A 16072-nucleotide genomic window follows, 5' to 3' on the forward strand; every position below is an offset into this window, starting at 1 on the left:
TCCAGCATTTAAATGCTTAAGTTTAAGTTTGAGATTATTACCACATAGTAGTAATTCAGGACTCCAAAAAGCTCAGATTTTATATTATATTTGGCCCTTCAATGGTGAGATACAGACAGAAACCTGAAAATACTCTGAATAACGAAAGCATGGAGCAAGTACTTTCTTAGGAAAAACTAAAATAAATGCTTCATCATAGAACATACACTGTCCTTCTTTTAGTTCAGTTGTGCAACTAAAATGATTTCTCCTACTTCTGGAAAAGGATTCTTTCTCAAGAATTTGAGTGACTACTTCCACCTGTTGTCCAGAAAAATCAGCTGACTTTAAAAAAAATTATTTATTATTTTCATTTCGTGTGTGTGAGTGTATTGGCTGCATGTATGTGAGTGCACCCGTATCGTGCAATGCTGCAGAGGTGAGAAGAGGGCTTTGGATTCCCCTGGAACTAGAGTTAGGGATGGTCCTTCAGCCGCCATGTGGGTGCTGGGAATTGAACCTGGGTCCTCTGCAAGAGCAGTCAGTGCTCCTGGCTCTTAACTGCTGAGCCATCTCTCCAGCCCCTGGAAAATCAGCTGACTTTTTATTATTTTATTTTTCCATTTTCATGTGTGTGCATGCGAATACATGCGTGCTTGCACATGTGGTTTTGTGTGCATGTGTGTGCACATGAATGTGGGGGTTGAAAGGTGATGTCAAGACTCATCCTTGATCCCTCTTCCATCTTATTGATTGAGGCAGGGTCTCTCAATCAAACCTTAGAGCTAGCCAGCTTGCTCTGAGGGATTCCCTATCTCCACCTTTGGAGGCTACATTTTACAGTGCTCTGTGAATCTGAATTCCAATCCTCACACTTGCACCCAAGTACCTTAACTACTGAGCCATCCCCCCAGTCCTCAGCCAAGTCTTAACTTCAGTTTAACAGATAAGGAGATGAGTAGCTAGGGTTTGATACAACATGTGGATTATTTTGTTTCAGGATTGTGGGTTTGATAAAACATGCAGGTCTATTTTGCTTCAAGTTGTCTAGCTGAAGGTTCTCAAGCATTCCAGGTGAGATGGAGAGCAGAGTTATGTCAATATGCTTTCCTGACCTGTTAAGCTTTCACATAAAGCACCACTGGACTGTGAGCCAAGTATTTCTATAGTTCCATTTTGCTTTGCTATCATCTTATTGAGTCCTCCCAAAGAGGCCCAGGACATAGAACAAAATCACATGCTGCTGAGGGGGCAACTAGCTTCAAAGCTCTGTCCAGCAGCTCAGCACCTGTTGTACCTTTTAGATATGCGTTAGGGAACAGAAACCTACACTCTGATTTAGACTTGTTCCACCATCAAGGGAGGGCAAGATTATCACTCTTAAAAAAGCAAAATCGCCTTGTAGAAAATGTATCACTATTGTCCAGGAAACTTCAGGATGTAAAAGAAGTGAGAGTAGAGAGAAATTCTTTTACCTTCTAACAGCTCCTCAAAGTCATCAACAAAGAATTCCCGTAATGGTGGCCGCTTGGGTCGTTTGAGAGTATTGACAAGTTGCTGGATTTTTGCTGATACCCGGCTACTTACTGGTACACCTGAAAAATAGGAACCACAAAAGAGATGAACGAGAAAACTCCAGAAAGACTAAGAGAGTGCAGGAAAAGTTTCTAAAACAATTCTTCCTGTACTGGGGATTGAGCCTAGGGCCTCACACATGCTAGGCAAGGTATCTTAGCACTGGCATCACAATGTCATCAACACTCATTGTTGAGATACATAGTAGCCACCTGGATTCTGTTTTGTCCATCTTCCACAAAGGAAAAAAAAAAAACACCCAAATTTTACTGACTGATTCTAGTCACTTTTCTGACCCTGACAGGATTGCAACTTAAGGAAAGCAGAAGACAGCAGAAAGTTCCTTTCTGAGGCTTGCTGCTTTGTACCAACACTGGAAACTACAGCTAGTACAACACACCAAGATTAAAAGTGTGGGAAGTAGGGGGCACCTTTCACTATGAAGCTCATCAAAGCATCGATAATCTGTGCTTCTAAAACCTGAAGCATCAAAATCTCCCTGCTAATTTTGTCTTCCATTTAACTTCATCTTACCCTTATAAGTAACCATTCATGGTCTTAACACTGGTACTATCATTTCTTAATGACTCAACCAACATTAGCTATTCATTAGTAAAAACATCAACATCTTATAAAATCTTCTTCTCATGGCTAAATTTCTACAATATTTACATTTTTCAGTAAGGAGAAACTCTTGTCTAACTTAGAGGTAATCTGTATTTTTTATGGTTAGATCACCTTGTAGGGAAGGTTCCTAAAGAACTGGATAAGCTGGATTCAAGGAACCCACTGTGTGTCTAGAAGTAGTACATTTAAGCAGAAAGACCATTCATGGGCACAGGAGGCAAGTCAGTGCAGGGTTCACAAATGGGAGCACCTCGCTTAGACATACCATCCCCGGTCTCCATTAGCTCAGCGTTGCCATACTTTGGTGCTGTCCTGGACGTGGTCGAGCCTTGTGGCCTTTCCACTTGTATCGAGTGTTCTGAGGTGTACGTGGTTACATCAGGAGGTGCAGAATGATTTTCTGTAAAGCAGATTAGGCAGTTTTCTGATGAATTTGAAAGTCACCCCAAACGTTAAACAAATGGACCTAAAAAATGTCACATGTAGGAAAAGATCTGATAAACTCATATTAAAAAAAAAAATCACTTGACCAGATATGGTAGTAAAGGCCTTGTAATTCCAACACTGTAGGTAGGAGCAAGGAGGACCACAAGTTGAGGCTAGCCTGGGCCTATATATAACAAGATCTTGTTGTCTCATAAAACCAAAACCAAAAGGCCAAAAAGAAAAAAAAAAAGAAAAGAAAAAAGAGATTATTCTAAACCGAAGTTGGTCATAAAACTCCCTGTACAAAGGTGATGCTTGAGATAATGTGTATTGTCCCCAGTGGGAGAAAGTTAGGTAAAAACTGAGACATAATTTCATAACAGAAGTCACATCAATAAATCACTGTAGCTTTTAAACTAAAATAATGTTCTGACATGACAAATGGATTATTATTATTGTTAAGAGCTAGGTGTTTGCTCATAGAAGCTGGTCATTTTTCCTGGCTGTAATAAAGACACAAAGAACTCCAGCTTTGACCCTCCAGGGACCTGGGACTGAAAGGTCATGCTGTGGATTCCTGGTCTTGAGAAGCATCTTCCCCTCTCTACACCTCAATGCTCTTATCTACCAAACAGGAGCAGTAACAGCCACACCTTAGAGAGCAGTGGGTAGATTCAATAAATTAACAAATGTAAAACTCTCAGGGTACTTCTTTATAAATGGTGAGAAGCAAGAAATAGTTTAGTATTTTAATTATTTTTAAAATTTTATTTATTATTTTTATGTGTATAAATGTATTGTCTGCATGTGTACAAGTACACGCGTGTCGTGCAATGCCCATGGAGGTCAGAAAAAGGCATCAGAACCCCTGGAACTGGAGTTACACATAGTTATTACCCACCATGTGGGTGCTGGGAATCGAACCCAGGTTCTCTGCAAGCGCAGCCAGTGCTCTAACCGCTAAGCTATCTTTCCAGCTCTTACTATTTTAATTATAACATGAGTAAACCTGAATAGCTGCTCAAAAAAATGCTCATAATCTAATGTACATTAAGCGTCACGCCATGGTCAAAGAGCTGTGCAGACTTCCCTCACAGCACTCACTAGTGGTAAAGTTAAGCTCTTAAATGGTTAAATGGCAGTAAGAACAGTCCCCAACAGAGATAAATTTTACACACTTTAAGTTCTAATAACGCATGCCAGAGTGCCAATTTTGATTTACTAATGCCTCATACATGGAAACTTTTGGAGATCATTTTCTTTATGTTTTCCATGTTAGAAGTATAATCTCGTGTTACTGAAAGTGGCATTTATATAGAAAAACCTTTCTTCTTTGCCCATCTCAGCCTTACACTTGGCTTCTGTTTCATACAAACTTCCACCAACAAAAAGCACAAAAATGTCACACAGGAAAACATAGCATCAAATAGGCATATAGAGCAAGCTTCATTACAGCCAGAGAACAAAACAAGGTCAAGGCCACCTGCTGGACATTAACAAGGAACATGGACTCCAGGCAATGAGAGTTTCAAATTTCCACCCATGTCTGTGAGTGACAGAAAACTCTCCAGTGTTCTGAGGGTATTACAAATAAATTTTACCAAGTATGCTAATACACAAACAGCAGACATGTGGGTCATGATTGAATGTCTACAGAAATGATCTTGTACATACTGTACAACTCTGTAGAAGAAAGACTGGTAGCTGGGAGGGGCTAGTCTGCTTTCCTGGGGAAACTTCAAATGAGCAACACAGGATGACCAACCCATCTGAACCATCTGACCCATCTGGGCAACTCTGGGAACCTTAGTTCCAAAATCTTGTACCCAGAGATGTGAGTAAACATGCATAGGGCTGAAGTACCTGGGTCCAAGTTCTGTAGCCAAGTTCCTATGCCTTTGCTTATTTTATAAAATGGAGATGATACCTACCTTACGTTCACCCTGTACAGTGGGACTATAGGAAGAAGCACACATTAGCACTAATTTTGCCATCATTGGATACACAAATACATACTAGAGAAGAGATTCTCACTAGCATGGTATTATGTGCCGGACAGTAGTCAGTTATAATTAAGTGATCATATGGAGCTTGAATTCTTGATGTTTTGCAGGGTGTGACAGGTGGCAATGGCTCAACAGACCATTTAATACATTCCTTCCCAAGAATACTTGTTCTTTCCATGGTCCAAATTCTCAGCTTGTAGCTCCAACTGCCAGTACTTCAGAATGTAGCTGAAGACACACACTTAGGGACTTAGGGACACACACTTTACAGATATTGAGGTAAAAAATGAGGCTATCAGGTGGACCCTAACCCTGTATAACTAGAAACTTTGTAATAAAGGGGGTGGGGCCAGACAGACAATGCTTAAAGTGCTTGCTATGCAAGCCTGATGACCTGAGATTGATTCCCAGAACCCACAAGGCAGAAAGACAGAACAGGCTCCTGAAAGTTGTTCTCTAACCTCAACATGAGCATCATAACATACATGTACTCTCACACACATGCACAAACACTGAATACAATCAATCAATCAATCAATAAATAAATAATAAAATTTTTAAAAAGAGGGATAAGGGCAGAGACATGAACAAAGAAGAGAGCATGTGGAGACTTGGAAAGATATGCCCCTCTTTAAGTCATGGAGAGAGGCCTTTGAGAACTGAACCCTGCCTGTACCTAACATCTCTAATTTCTCGGCCCCAAAGCTGTGGGAATACAAATGTTCATTGTTCAAGCTTAGCTGTCTATGGTGTTTTGTTCTGGCAGCCAGAGCAAATTATTGCATATCCTTAGGGACAAGTTCTTAGATCCAAACCCAAAGAAGGTGTGCTTGTGTCAGGAATTCAAGAGAATAACCAGACACGTGAGCATAGGAGGGAGGAGCAGGAGGCAGGGTGTCACCTAGTCACTCCTGTGAATGGGAGAAGGGAAGGAGAACCCTCCAAGTTGCCTCTTTAGCATCTCCACCTCTATATTTATCCTCCTCATCCCATCCCAACTGTGCTTTTGCCAAATAGGCTGAAATTCATGTTTCCAAATAATCTAATTCTCTATAACTCCATTGCTTCACGGCCAAGCATTACACTCTCTGGGGCCTCCCAGTGCAAACGAAACACAATGGACACTAATGTATGATGAGGAAGATCTGAAAAGCATTCCCTAAAACAGCAGTTGCTCAAGCATGAGCTCCCTGTGTTTCAATGTGATTCAACTCCAACATACTGCATCATTAGGAATATTCGGTCTTTGCATTGGGCAGGTTCCCACTTCTGAGTTGGGAATGATGATGATTCCAAAATATCTGATGCTGTAAAAACTAGGAACAGTGACGGTTAGGTGACTTCAAAGTGTTTTCCAAATGCATTTACACATCAAGTGACTTCTCTCTCCTAAGCCTCAAATATGCTCTCACTACAGGATAAAGCCAGTGGTTGCATCTACTAGAAGCCGTAAGTTCCACTACTGTAGTGACACAGTACACCCATTCTAACAGGCTTCAGATTCCAGGTCCTCAGCGAGTCACCTGTCTTTTGAGGAATGTTTTGAAGGATCTTAAATATAATGCCTGCTCTAGAAACATTTATTGAGGGATGAGAAACAGTGGCACAGATTGAAAGGGCAGGTTCAGGTCTCAAATGTTCATAAGCTCCAGGCATGAGGGCCAAAAAGTCCCTAGGTATTAGAAGCACTTAAGAGACTCTTATTACAGGGATGTTTATGTTATTAGCAAGACTGCTCACTGCTCAGTTCAATCTCACAGGGCTTTTTTTGGTGTGCGTGCGTGCGTGCGTGTGTGTGTGTGGACCTGTGGAGGCCAGAGGTCAGTGTTGAGATGTCTTGCTCAGTCACTCTCTACCTTATTTTTTGAGACAGGGTCACTCATTTCAGTTAGGCTAGCTTGTCAGCAAGCTTCAGTAATCCACTTGTCTCCATCACCCTGAGCTGAGGTTACTGACGCTCATGGCCATGTCTGGCTTTTTTCCTGGGTGCTGGGGGTCTGAACTCAGATCATTATGCTTGCACTTAACCCACTGAACTAGATCCATAGTACTCACAGGGCCTTAGTTAATAAAATGGCAGCCACCCCTCCAAGTCCATGCCAGGGGTCACCTGTTCTGCAAACCCTGCCCCTACAGCTATCACTAAGACTTCTACCCGTGGTTCCCTACAATAGCCTGTGACACTCCCACAAAGAAGTACTGCTTATCTACCCTGGCATGATTATTATTCTCAGCAATTGGTATGGTTTCTTAAGAGCCTGGAGTTGAAGATGTACTCAGCAGGAAGGTAGAAGATGATGCAATTCAACCATTTTCATGAGGTATCTGCAAGCTGCTTTGACTCCATCCGTACCAAGACATTCTGCCTCACTTGCTGATACCCTCTGCAACATGAGGGTTTTCAGCCTGTTCCATCCACCACATCTAGACAGCTATTTCCTGGTCATGACCAATTTCAAGGTAATTGCTGGTCCTCCCTGTTAAGCCTGCCTGAGTCACTGCCTGTCTTCTTGACTTGACTCCTTCCTCATCATCTGTTCTGACAGTTCTGTTCATTCCATCTTCCTGTTGCAGTTATGGAATGTACTCCTTAAATACCGAGACCACAGAGCATTCAGCCCATATCATCTGAGGGCAGTAAATGTAGGGAGAGTTCAAAGAGTGTGAACACGTGACTGAACACATGATCAAATGCATTGTCAGGAATATCCCAAGATCTTCCCAAGAAGATCACAGACTGGTTCTAATATCAACTTCAAAGAAGCATTTTGCACTTCTAACTGTAGGACTGGGTCTCTCAAGTGGCGAATGGTAGTAGAACCCACTTGTGAGCTATTATTAATTGTATTTCACTCCCTACATACATTCTAAAGAAAGCCAAAAAGCAATAAAATCTGGTTTACTATGTAGAATACAATGTGGTTTTAGTGCAACAATTGAGAATGGATGAATAGCTCAATGAAACCCAACTTCTCATACATTGAAAACTTCCTAATCCCTAGCATCTTGTGAGTAATTCAACAACTACTGTTCAGTGAAAGTCAAAAAAAATTATGTGCCCTCCTGCAAGAGGATGCCTGTGAGACAGGCCCATCAGACACTCTACCTCCCATGTGTTCCATGTTCTTTGCAGACTATATGCTAGGCTTTGGCACAGCAGTATAAAGAAAGTTACGTCAATGAGAACATAGGATGGGGGAGGGGAGGAAAGGGGAGAGGAAGGGAGGGAAGGGGAGAAAAGGGGAGGGGAGGAGAGGAGAGAGGAGGGGGAGGGGAGGAGAGACAGGACAGCAGACTGTTCTAGTTTCCTGGAGGTTCCCCGATTCAATGTAAACAGTGTCCAAATGGTGGATAGGACTCAGACCCAAGCCATTTATCAGATCTGCTGTGCACACATGGCCATGCCTCTTTTGGTCAGGTGTAAATATCCCTCCCTGAAACATAATTGCATCAGATATGACGTAGTCCTAGACAGGACTCATGGGGAAGGAATTTGGCCTATGTGGAAAGTAAGGAGCACCTTATGACATCAGAGAGTCCAAGTGTGTCCACAGCACCCTTCTGCTGCTAGAGATACAGACAGCTTGAGTGCTCACTGCAGCCATGCCTTCTTCCATTTGTAATTAACTGGAAGACAAGACTTTCCCCTTATTGAAAAAGAATGCAATTGCCTTTTAATGGAGGTGCAGCAGCAACTGTTGTCCTAACCCAAAGTGATGTACCATACAAGGAGGCAGAGAGAAAAACATGCAAGTTAGGACATACACACAATGTATCTGTTACGTCCAAGAACACATCATACACCTTTAATAGCCATTCGGGGACAGAACTACTCTCTTCTAACATAACTTTGGCTACAGATTCATGTCTCCTGTGTGTCAGATTGCTAATGGTGATTCGTAATTATACTTTAAATTTGCATCATCTATAAACCTAGAAGAGAGGAGGAAAAGGCTTCCATAGCGCCAATGCTCACTCAAAGTTCTGAGTCGAGGTTGATTCTCACTGACTGCATAGTTCCTCATATCTTGAACTGTTCTTCCTCATATTTATGATACAGAAAGTCCAGAAAGATATGATATGTAAAACAAGGCTATGACTATCTATTCTTCATTATGGCTGAGGAAACCCAAGGACACAGTACTCTGAGGCCTTACAACCAAACAGGAACTGTTGCCAAAGCCTACCTGAGCACAGGGTTGGGGTTCCTCTCTGCCTTACTGTCCTGCATGCAGCTTCAAGAAAGAATCTGAGAAATTCATGGACACAAGGCACAAATGACTATGTTATAACTTTCTGAATTAAATGCATTTAAACATGGGGAAAATGGATGTCAATGACTAGAAGCAATCTTACCATGTTCATCAGTAAGTCATTCTTACAAAATGAAGTGCTTCCTAATGGAGTGTGAGATGGACAAAGGGTTAGCATACTTTTATAGTCGAGAAATAGTATCTGGATTTTATTAAGTTAAAGTAAAGTATGTTTTGAAAGATGAAAATCGTGGAAGTATTTCTGGGGGAAAGAGAAAGCTTCAGTCCTATGTTTAACTACCCTGGTGGGACACTGGGAGACTGAACTAGAAAGAGCTATGAGATTCCTGGTGAGAGGTAAGGTGGCCTGGTAATGACTTAGGAACAGTGAGGGACAGGAAGGGCCCTGCAAGATCCTTAAGAGTTGACAGATCCTTAAAGCACAACTACAGACAAGACATATGACTAAGGGGAAATTAATGACAGCTGAGGTTCTGAACTTAATCCCAGGACCATGAAGTGGGAGTTGTTAATAGAAAACAGAGGTCTGATGGAGTATCCTGAGAGGGACTCTACAGATGAACCTATCTAAGGGTGTAAGCTAGGCCGATGTGCAGATGCTCAAAAGGTACTCTGGAATATGAAGCTGGTACCAAGAATGAGAAGTTAACAGCTAAAATCTGGGGCATGGAGCCAGCAGGTGCAGAGAAATCAGGCAGGGCAGAAGCAGAAGGGATGCATGACACAGGCCACAGCTGACGTCTCTATTCTGCTGTCCATCCACTAATCAAAGTGCCTTACTTGTTAGTTTGCTTTTTAACAGGATGGCCTGAAATGCTAAAACGTGGACTGATAAACTGAGGAGTTCTTACCCTTGTCACCTGTTTTTAGAAATCAAGTTTTCTTAGCAGGCAGTCATACCCATGTGCTTGAATGACTTTTCTGGAATAGTGCTATGCTCAACAGCCGCAGCAAAGGCAGATGGGCTAGAGAGGCTAAAGCATTTACTCTCTGGTCCTTGATAGGAGAAACCCTGCTCAGTTGGCTCTGAAATGATAAAGCTCTAGCTGCAGGAAAGCCCCAGTTGAGAGGGGGCGGGTATGGCAGGGAGCTCTCAGCCCTAAGCGTCTAGGCTGTGGTGCCATTACCCACCTCAGTGTGATGACTAATCCTGGGTGTCAATTTGACAGGATCTGGGATTAACTGAAATGAGAGAGATCTTCTTAATTGGATCATCTGAAGCTGGAAGGCACGCCCTAAATGTGGGTGTTACCTTCTGATGGCAGCCCCTATAAAAGGCCACAGCAGAGGAGAACGCTAGGCTTCTTGCTGCTTGCCTTCTCTCTCACTGGTGAGTTCGTCTTGCTGCTGTAGACTGAAGGCTAGCTGATCTTTAGGAATTCGTCAGACCTTCAGTGCCAGATTGGAACTACTGAGACATCCAGCCTTGTGGACTGAGCGACTACAGATTCTCAGCCTCTCCAGTGTGGCGCAGCCATTGTTGGACTACTCGGACTCTATCCTGTGAGCTAAGCTGATAAATCTCTCTATATATATCTTCATTCTATCGGTTCTGTTTCTTTGGAGAACCCTGACTAATACACTCAGTGTGTGGTATTTTAAGATGGAATGTTTGAAAAGTGGAAATAATATTTAGGATGATTATAAATAAGTAAATAAATAAATAAATAGTATTTTATCACAATGGTGGCTATTCAAACCCTGAAGACATTACCTGACAAGACAAAATATAGACTCAAAACATCCCCCTGATGGGCTCTTGCTCATTTGTGACAAGGAATGCATTTCTGGGGTGGATAATTAAAAATTTATATCTCCTTTTTGTGTTTGCTTTTTATTTGTGTTTACATGCATATATATTGGTGTGCATGGTGGATGTACTAGTGAAGAAGTGAGGTTGATATTGGTGACTGTCCTCTATTGCTCCAATCTTGTTTTTTTGAGACAGGGTCTCTCACTAAACCTGGAGCTTACCAACTGGCTACACTGGCTGATCAGGGATCTGTTTGTCCCTGCCTAGCCAGCACTGGAATTACAGACACAGGCTATGAGACCTGGCTTTTTTATGTGGGTGCTGAAGAGCCATATTCAGGTTCTCAGGCTTGCCTAACAAGCACATTACCAACTGAACCATCTCCCCAGCCAGAACATTCTACCTTCTTGGCAGGAACAGATACAAGAAATCTGATGAGAATTTGCTAAAACAAGCAGTATATACTGAAGCCAGCACTCAGGTCAACTGAATTCCAAAGCATTCTGGAAGAGCAATTACTTCTACGAAGATTGGTTTAATGAAAATGCACTGTGATGATGTTGTCAGACAAAGGCATTGTCAAAAGATTACAGAGGCTTTAACATTATATTTGGAGCTAAGAATGAGGAAAAGTTCATGTGAAAGTCTGATATACTAAATACAAGCAGTCTCATTTTGAATATAAAACAGTGCTATTTGTTCTGCTTTGCTCTTGGTTCTTACTTACAAGTTCGATCAATACAGTATATTCTCAATTTCCATAGTTCTATTTAGGTTCATGACTTCTACAATATTTTACTCTATTTTTTCAAATGTTCCTCTTGAAGTTTAAAAGCATTCAATTAAATCCACCAGCTACTCTAGGTTGAGCTCTTCAACTTTTGCTTCTGATAAAATATTATAGAGCATTTGCTTGGCGTGGTGGTGCACACCTTTAATCCCAGCACTTGGGAGGCAGAGGCAGGCGGATCTCTGTGAGTTTGAGGTCAGCCTGGTCTACATAGTGAGTTCCAGGACAGCTGGGGCTACAAGGAGACCCTGTCTCAAAAAGGCAAAAAAAAAAAAATAGAGAGAGAGCACATTAAACCCCCTCCCATTTCTAGCCAAGGTTCTTATAGACATTTTTTTTTTTTACTTTGTTTGTGGTATTTAAGCCATAAGAGGCAAGCACTTATATGCCCAGCCTTGAAGTAGTTAATACTTTCCAGAGATAATCAAGAGTGATCCAGAGTCATTCTAGGGCTGGGATATGGTTCAGTCACATAAAGCTCACCTAGCATATACAGGGCTAGGTAGGTTTCAACCGCAGCGTGCATGCACAGGCGCGCGCGCGCACACACACACACACACACACACAGTTATTCTGCTTATGATGATGGAGAAAAGACCAGCAAGGCAGTCTGGACTATTTTACCAGCAATGCAGAACTCAGAAGGCAAGTCTAGCTGCCTTGCACTGCCGGTTGACACAGTCTCAGAACTTAGCACTGTCAGGCTTGAGGCTTCCCTGTCAGCAGCATAAGTTGGAGAGTAACAAGCATATCCTGCAAGATACACAACAAGCCTCACAGGAGAAAATAAAAATAATAATCCTTGCCAGGCATGGTGGTGCACACCTTTAATCCCAGCACTTGGGAGGCAGAGCTAGGTGGATCTCTGTGAGTTCAAGGTCAGCCTGGTCTACATATCGAGTTCCAGGCCAGCTGGGGCTACAGGGAAACCCTGTTGCAAGAAGACAAATAATAATAGTAATCATCATCATCATCATCATCATCATCATCATCATCATCATTCTGAACACAAGCTTTCACCCCAGGCTAAGCCAGCCTGACTACCAAAACACAACGATGGAAGCCATTGTACATGCACAATGAAATTTTGTGGAAAAATGCACGAAGAATTTGAGACTTGACTTTAACCAAAGAGAAGAAAGTCCATTTCTGGGGAGACTGTGTGGTTGTCAACCCCATGGGCTTTTCTCATCCATGGGCAAAAGAAGTCTCGAGAGGCTTCGGGTGAAGCCAAGTGACCTACAGAGATCAAACCCAACTCCAGGGTTTTTCTCTGAGTTCTTTTGAACGCACAAGTACAAGCACACACATGCGCACAGTTTTCTTGTTCCCAAGCTTTTGATGTTCTCTACAGGTGAGTGCTGACAACTGTGATGTTTGTCGTCTTTATTTTGTCATTGGAGTGAAGTACTCTAATTCTCATCAGGTTTCATTTTCTTGCCACTGCTTGAAAAAAAAAACATTCCTGCATTCAAGTCCCAGATATCCTAGGAACTTGTGCCAAATGAGAAATTGCTTAAATGTCACACACTCAGGAGTTATATTTAGGTCACACTGGAGCCTTGGTGTATATGAGTAATACAACCTTTTATAGTTTGGATAAATTTAATTCTGCATGCTATAATTTCCTTCAGTATTCCAAGTGTAAACTCGCAAAGAGAAAGCCAAAGACGGTGATTAATTTTTTTAAAATTTGTGGTCCTTTGGAATGATTCCAAGCAACTTCTTAAAAAAGATAAAATCAGAGACTACCAACACTTCCACATAGCAGAAGTTGTGGGAAACCCCTCTGCTCAAGTACCACGGACAGCTGACAGCCTTGGTCACCATTCCAGACTCCAATGTGCAAAAAGAAATTGTGTCGTCTAAGTGTTTAATGGTGACATTTATATGCAATGTTTCATTTTCTGAGATTCCAAAGGGAAGTTATTAGGTCATATTAACCCATGATATTCCTGAAAATGTATTATATTGAAATAATACCACTTTGAATAAGAGCTTCAGTTTAAAACTTTGTTCAGACTGTTTCAGCTTTCTCCTTTTTATTTACAACAGGTCTGAGAGGTACAGGGCAAGAAATGATGGTTCTCATTTTCCCCCTCGCTGGAAAATAAAAGTGACTTCAAGATCCCAGTGGTTTTTAATGGGAGAATTTGAAGCAGATGCTGCTCTTCAGGCAATAATGTCAATGCTTTTACCTTCATTCACTGAGAATGGGGTTAGGTCTTAAAATGTCAGGTTGAAATTACTTTGCCTGCCTATCAAGTAGTTAAAGATCAAGAAATACACACTCTGGATATCTGAGATGATTTGGGAGTATTTAACTCCATTTCCTGTTTCTCAATGTGGTGAGGTCTTCCCACAACATTGCAGATATGACTAGGAGGACTGCACCTACATCTCATACTCCTGGTATTGATAATAGCGGATGTGCAGCTGCCTCTGAGTGCCTGGCCCTTCCTCCCCTTGGCTATTTGATGGAGATAGCACACTGTATCTTAGTAAAGAATTTAACCTTGTGGAAACTTCTTCCCACGGAACTGTTTGAACATCTCCACACAGGGAACAATGGACAAGAACAAATCTAGGTATCCTACTTCTGCCCTATACATGAGGACTGGCCTGGGCACAGTGACAAGTGACAAAGATATAGGTCCAAATAGTAACATTGCTCAGATTCATCTCATCCAATATGTATTTTCTCTAATAATTCTTTCCTTTCCTAAACTATTATTTTTTGATTCTTCATGGTTGTGAACCTTGTGCTTTTTCTCATCCATTAACACCTTTCTTGCTATAGAGCCCTACACACAGAACAATGTGAGGCACCTAAAGACCTGAATGTTTCTGGAAGAAATCAATAGTTATTTAGGTCCCTGATTCTCAGAGCAGCAGCATTCTACTGCAAAGCCTATCCTGTCGACCAGCACCATTAAATCTCATTGAGAAAGTTACCATAAAAAGAGCCATTTTGATTTTACATGTGAATTGTATTATGGCTGTTATGTGCTAACTATGCAGTCAAATGCATGTACTAAGAAAGCATATTTCAGAGAAGTCCCTCTTTTAAACAAATCCAATGATGTTTGCCAGATCAAAACAATTCACAAGCATCATTCTGATTTAAAAAAATGAAACAATAAGAATAAAATGGAGCAATGCAGGCTACATGTGACTGGGTGAGACAAAAGTATATAGCAGTCATTATTGTGTACCTGTCTTCCAAATCAAGATCTAGTATATTTTAGCCTGAGACACAATTAAGTAAGCAAACACAGCTGTAAGCTTTCCTAATGAACAAGGACACAATCTGACATAATCAGAAAGCTGATAAAATTCTGACTACAAAAGAGACTGGGGTGTTGAATAAAAACCCAGGAATGCTTTGTTTGTGTCCATCACAGTCTATGGTCAGAGCACACCCAAAGAACAAATGAGCACTCAGTGCTGGCTTAGAAAATGGAGAGAATGAGTAAGAACGGGAAGGGTAAAGGCACCAGCCCTCCAGGTGCACTCACCTATGTGTGTCTGGGCCATGACATCTGCCAGCCTGTGGGCGGCCCCGCTGCCCCCGCTCTGCGTAGAGGAGGAGGAGGTGGTGGATGTGGTGGAGCCATGGATGGCCTGGCTGATCCAATGCTCCATGTTGATGCTGCCTTGGCTAGAGGTGGGGGTTCCTTGGGAATCACCCTGCACTGAGCCTTCATCTTCTGAACCAGAAGAGGTATCTGTGTGCAAGAAGAGATTTGATTTGATACTTAGCAAAGCCAAGATGCCCCTCAATCTCAATCCCTCTCCATATACTGTCAACAGACTCCATATACTGTCATCAGACAATAACTGTCCAATGAATTCTGGCTTCCAACACTCTTGGAAAGTTATGCAGCTCTTCAGATAATACAGTTTTTAGATACAATAAGTTTTTATAACCAAAATAACCTTAAGCATGTTCTAAAACATTAACCTTGACTTTAAAATACTGGACAAAGGTAACTCAATTTTCTCAGCATGGGAAGAAGCCAATATCTTATTTGCATACACTCACCAAATGACATGAATGGGGTGCCATCTTCTAAGACATGCTTGAGATTCTTTCCCGTGCTTCCAAGTAGTATTGCTGAGAATCCTTAGAAGCTCAAAGGTGCTTTCCTGGGTTATGATTTATTTTTAGGTTTTCCATGAGTACTAACATCCATGTGGCTCATCAGACTCTGAGCTACTGATGAACAAATGGTAGGGAAAGAAGAGCACACTTTCCTGTTGACTCCTGGGATTTATGTGCCTACCTCTGGTGCTCTTCTATACTCTCACTGCATTACATTTTGTGCTTCATCAAAGATTATTTTGTTGTTGTTGTTACCTTGAGACAGGGTCTCCCTGTAGCCCCAGCTGGCCTGGAACTCATTATATACACCAGGCTGGCCTCAATCTCAGATCTGCCTGCCTCTGCCTCCTGAGTGCTAGGATTAAAGGCGTGTCCCACCATGCCCAGCTCTAAGCTTATTTATTTTTCTAGAATTCATTTAGTAGAAAAGTTTAACTTGGTAGATTTATTTTTCTATCTGGGAAAAATGAGATAACATAGAGGAAAAAATGAATATTTTAAATAATTTTTAATATTAATTTAATTTAAAATTTTTAT

At 41.6% G+C, this 16072-nt stretch overlaps 1 protein-coding gene across 5 annotated transcripts in view; it reads right to left on the bottom strand.

Annotated features, from left to right (window-relative positions):
- Dip2c (disco interacting protein 2 homolog C) overlaps positions 1–16072 on the bottom strand; it is a gene marked incomplete in the record, with an annotated part of 458386 nt that overhangs the window by 144369 nt on the left and 297945 nt on the right. For all 5 annotated transcript variants that reach the window (XM_029567488.1, XM_017800185.2, XM_029567487.1 and 2 more), the window contains 3 exon segments: positions 1455–1574; positions 2447–2581; positions 14949–15158. In XM_029567488.1, the coding sequence (XP_029423348.1) occupies positions 1455–1574; positions 2447–2581; positions 14949–15158 (465 nt within the window).

The sequence above is a fragment of the Nannospalax galili genome, unplaced genomic scaffold, assembly GCF_000622305.1.
Source record: "Nannospalax galili isolate Female #2095 unplaced genomic scaffold, S.galili_v1.0 scaffold399, whole genome shotgun sequence".
Classification (NCBI taxonomy): domain Eukaryota; kingdom Metazoa; phylum Chordata; class Mammalia; order Rodentia; family Spalacidae; genus Nannospalax; species Nannospalax galili.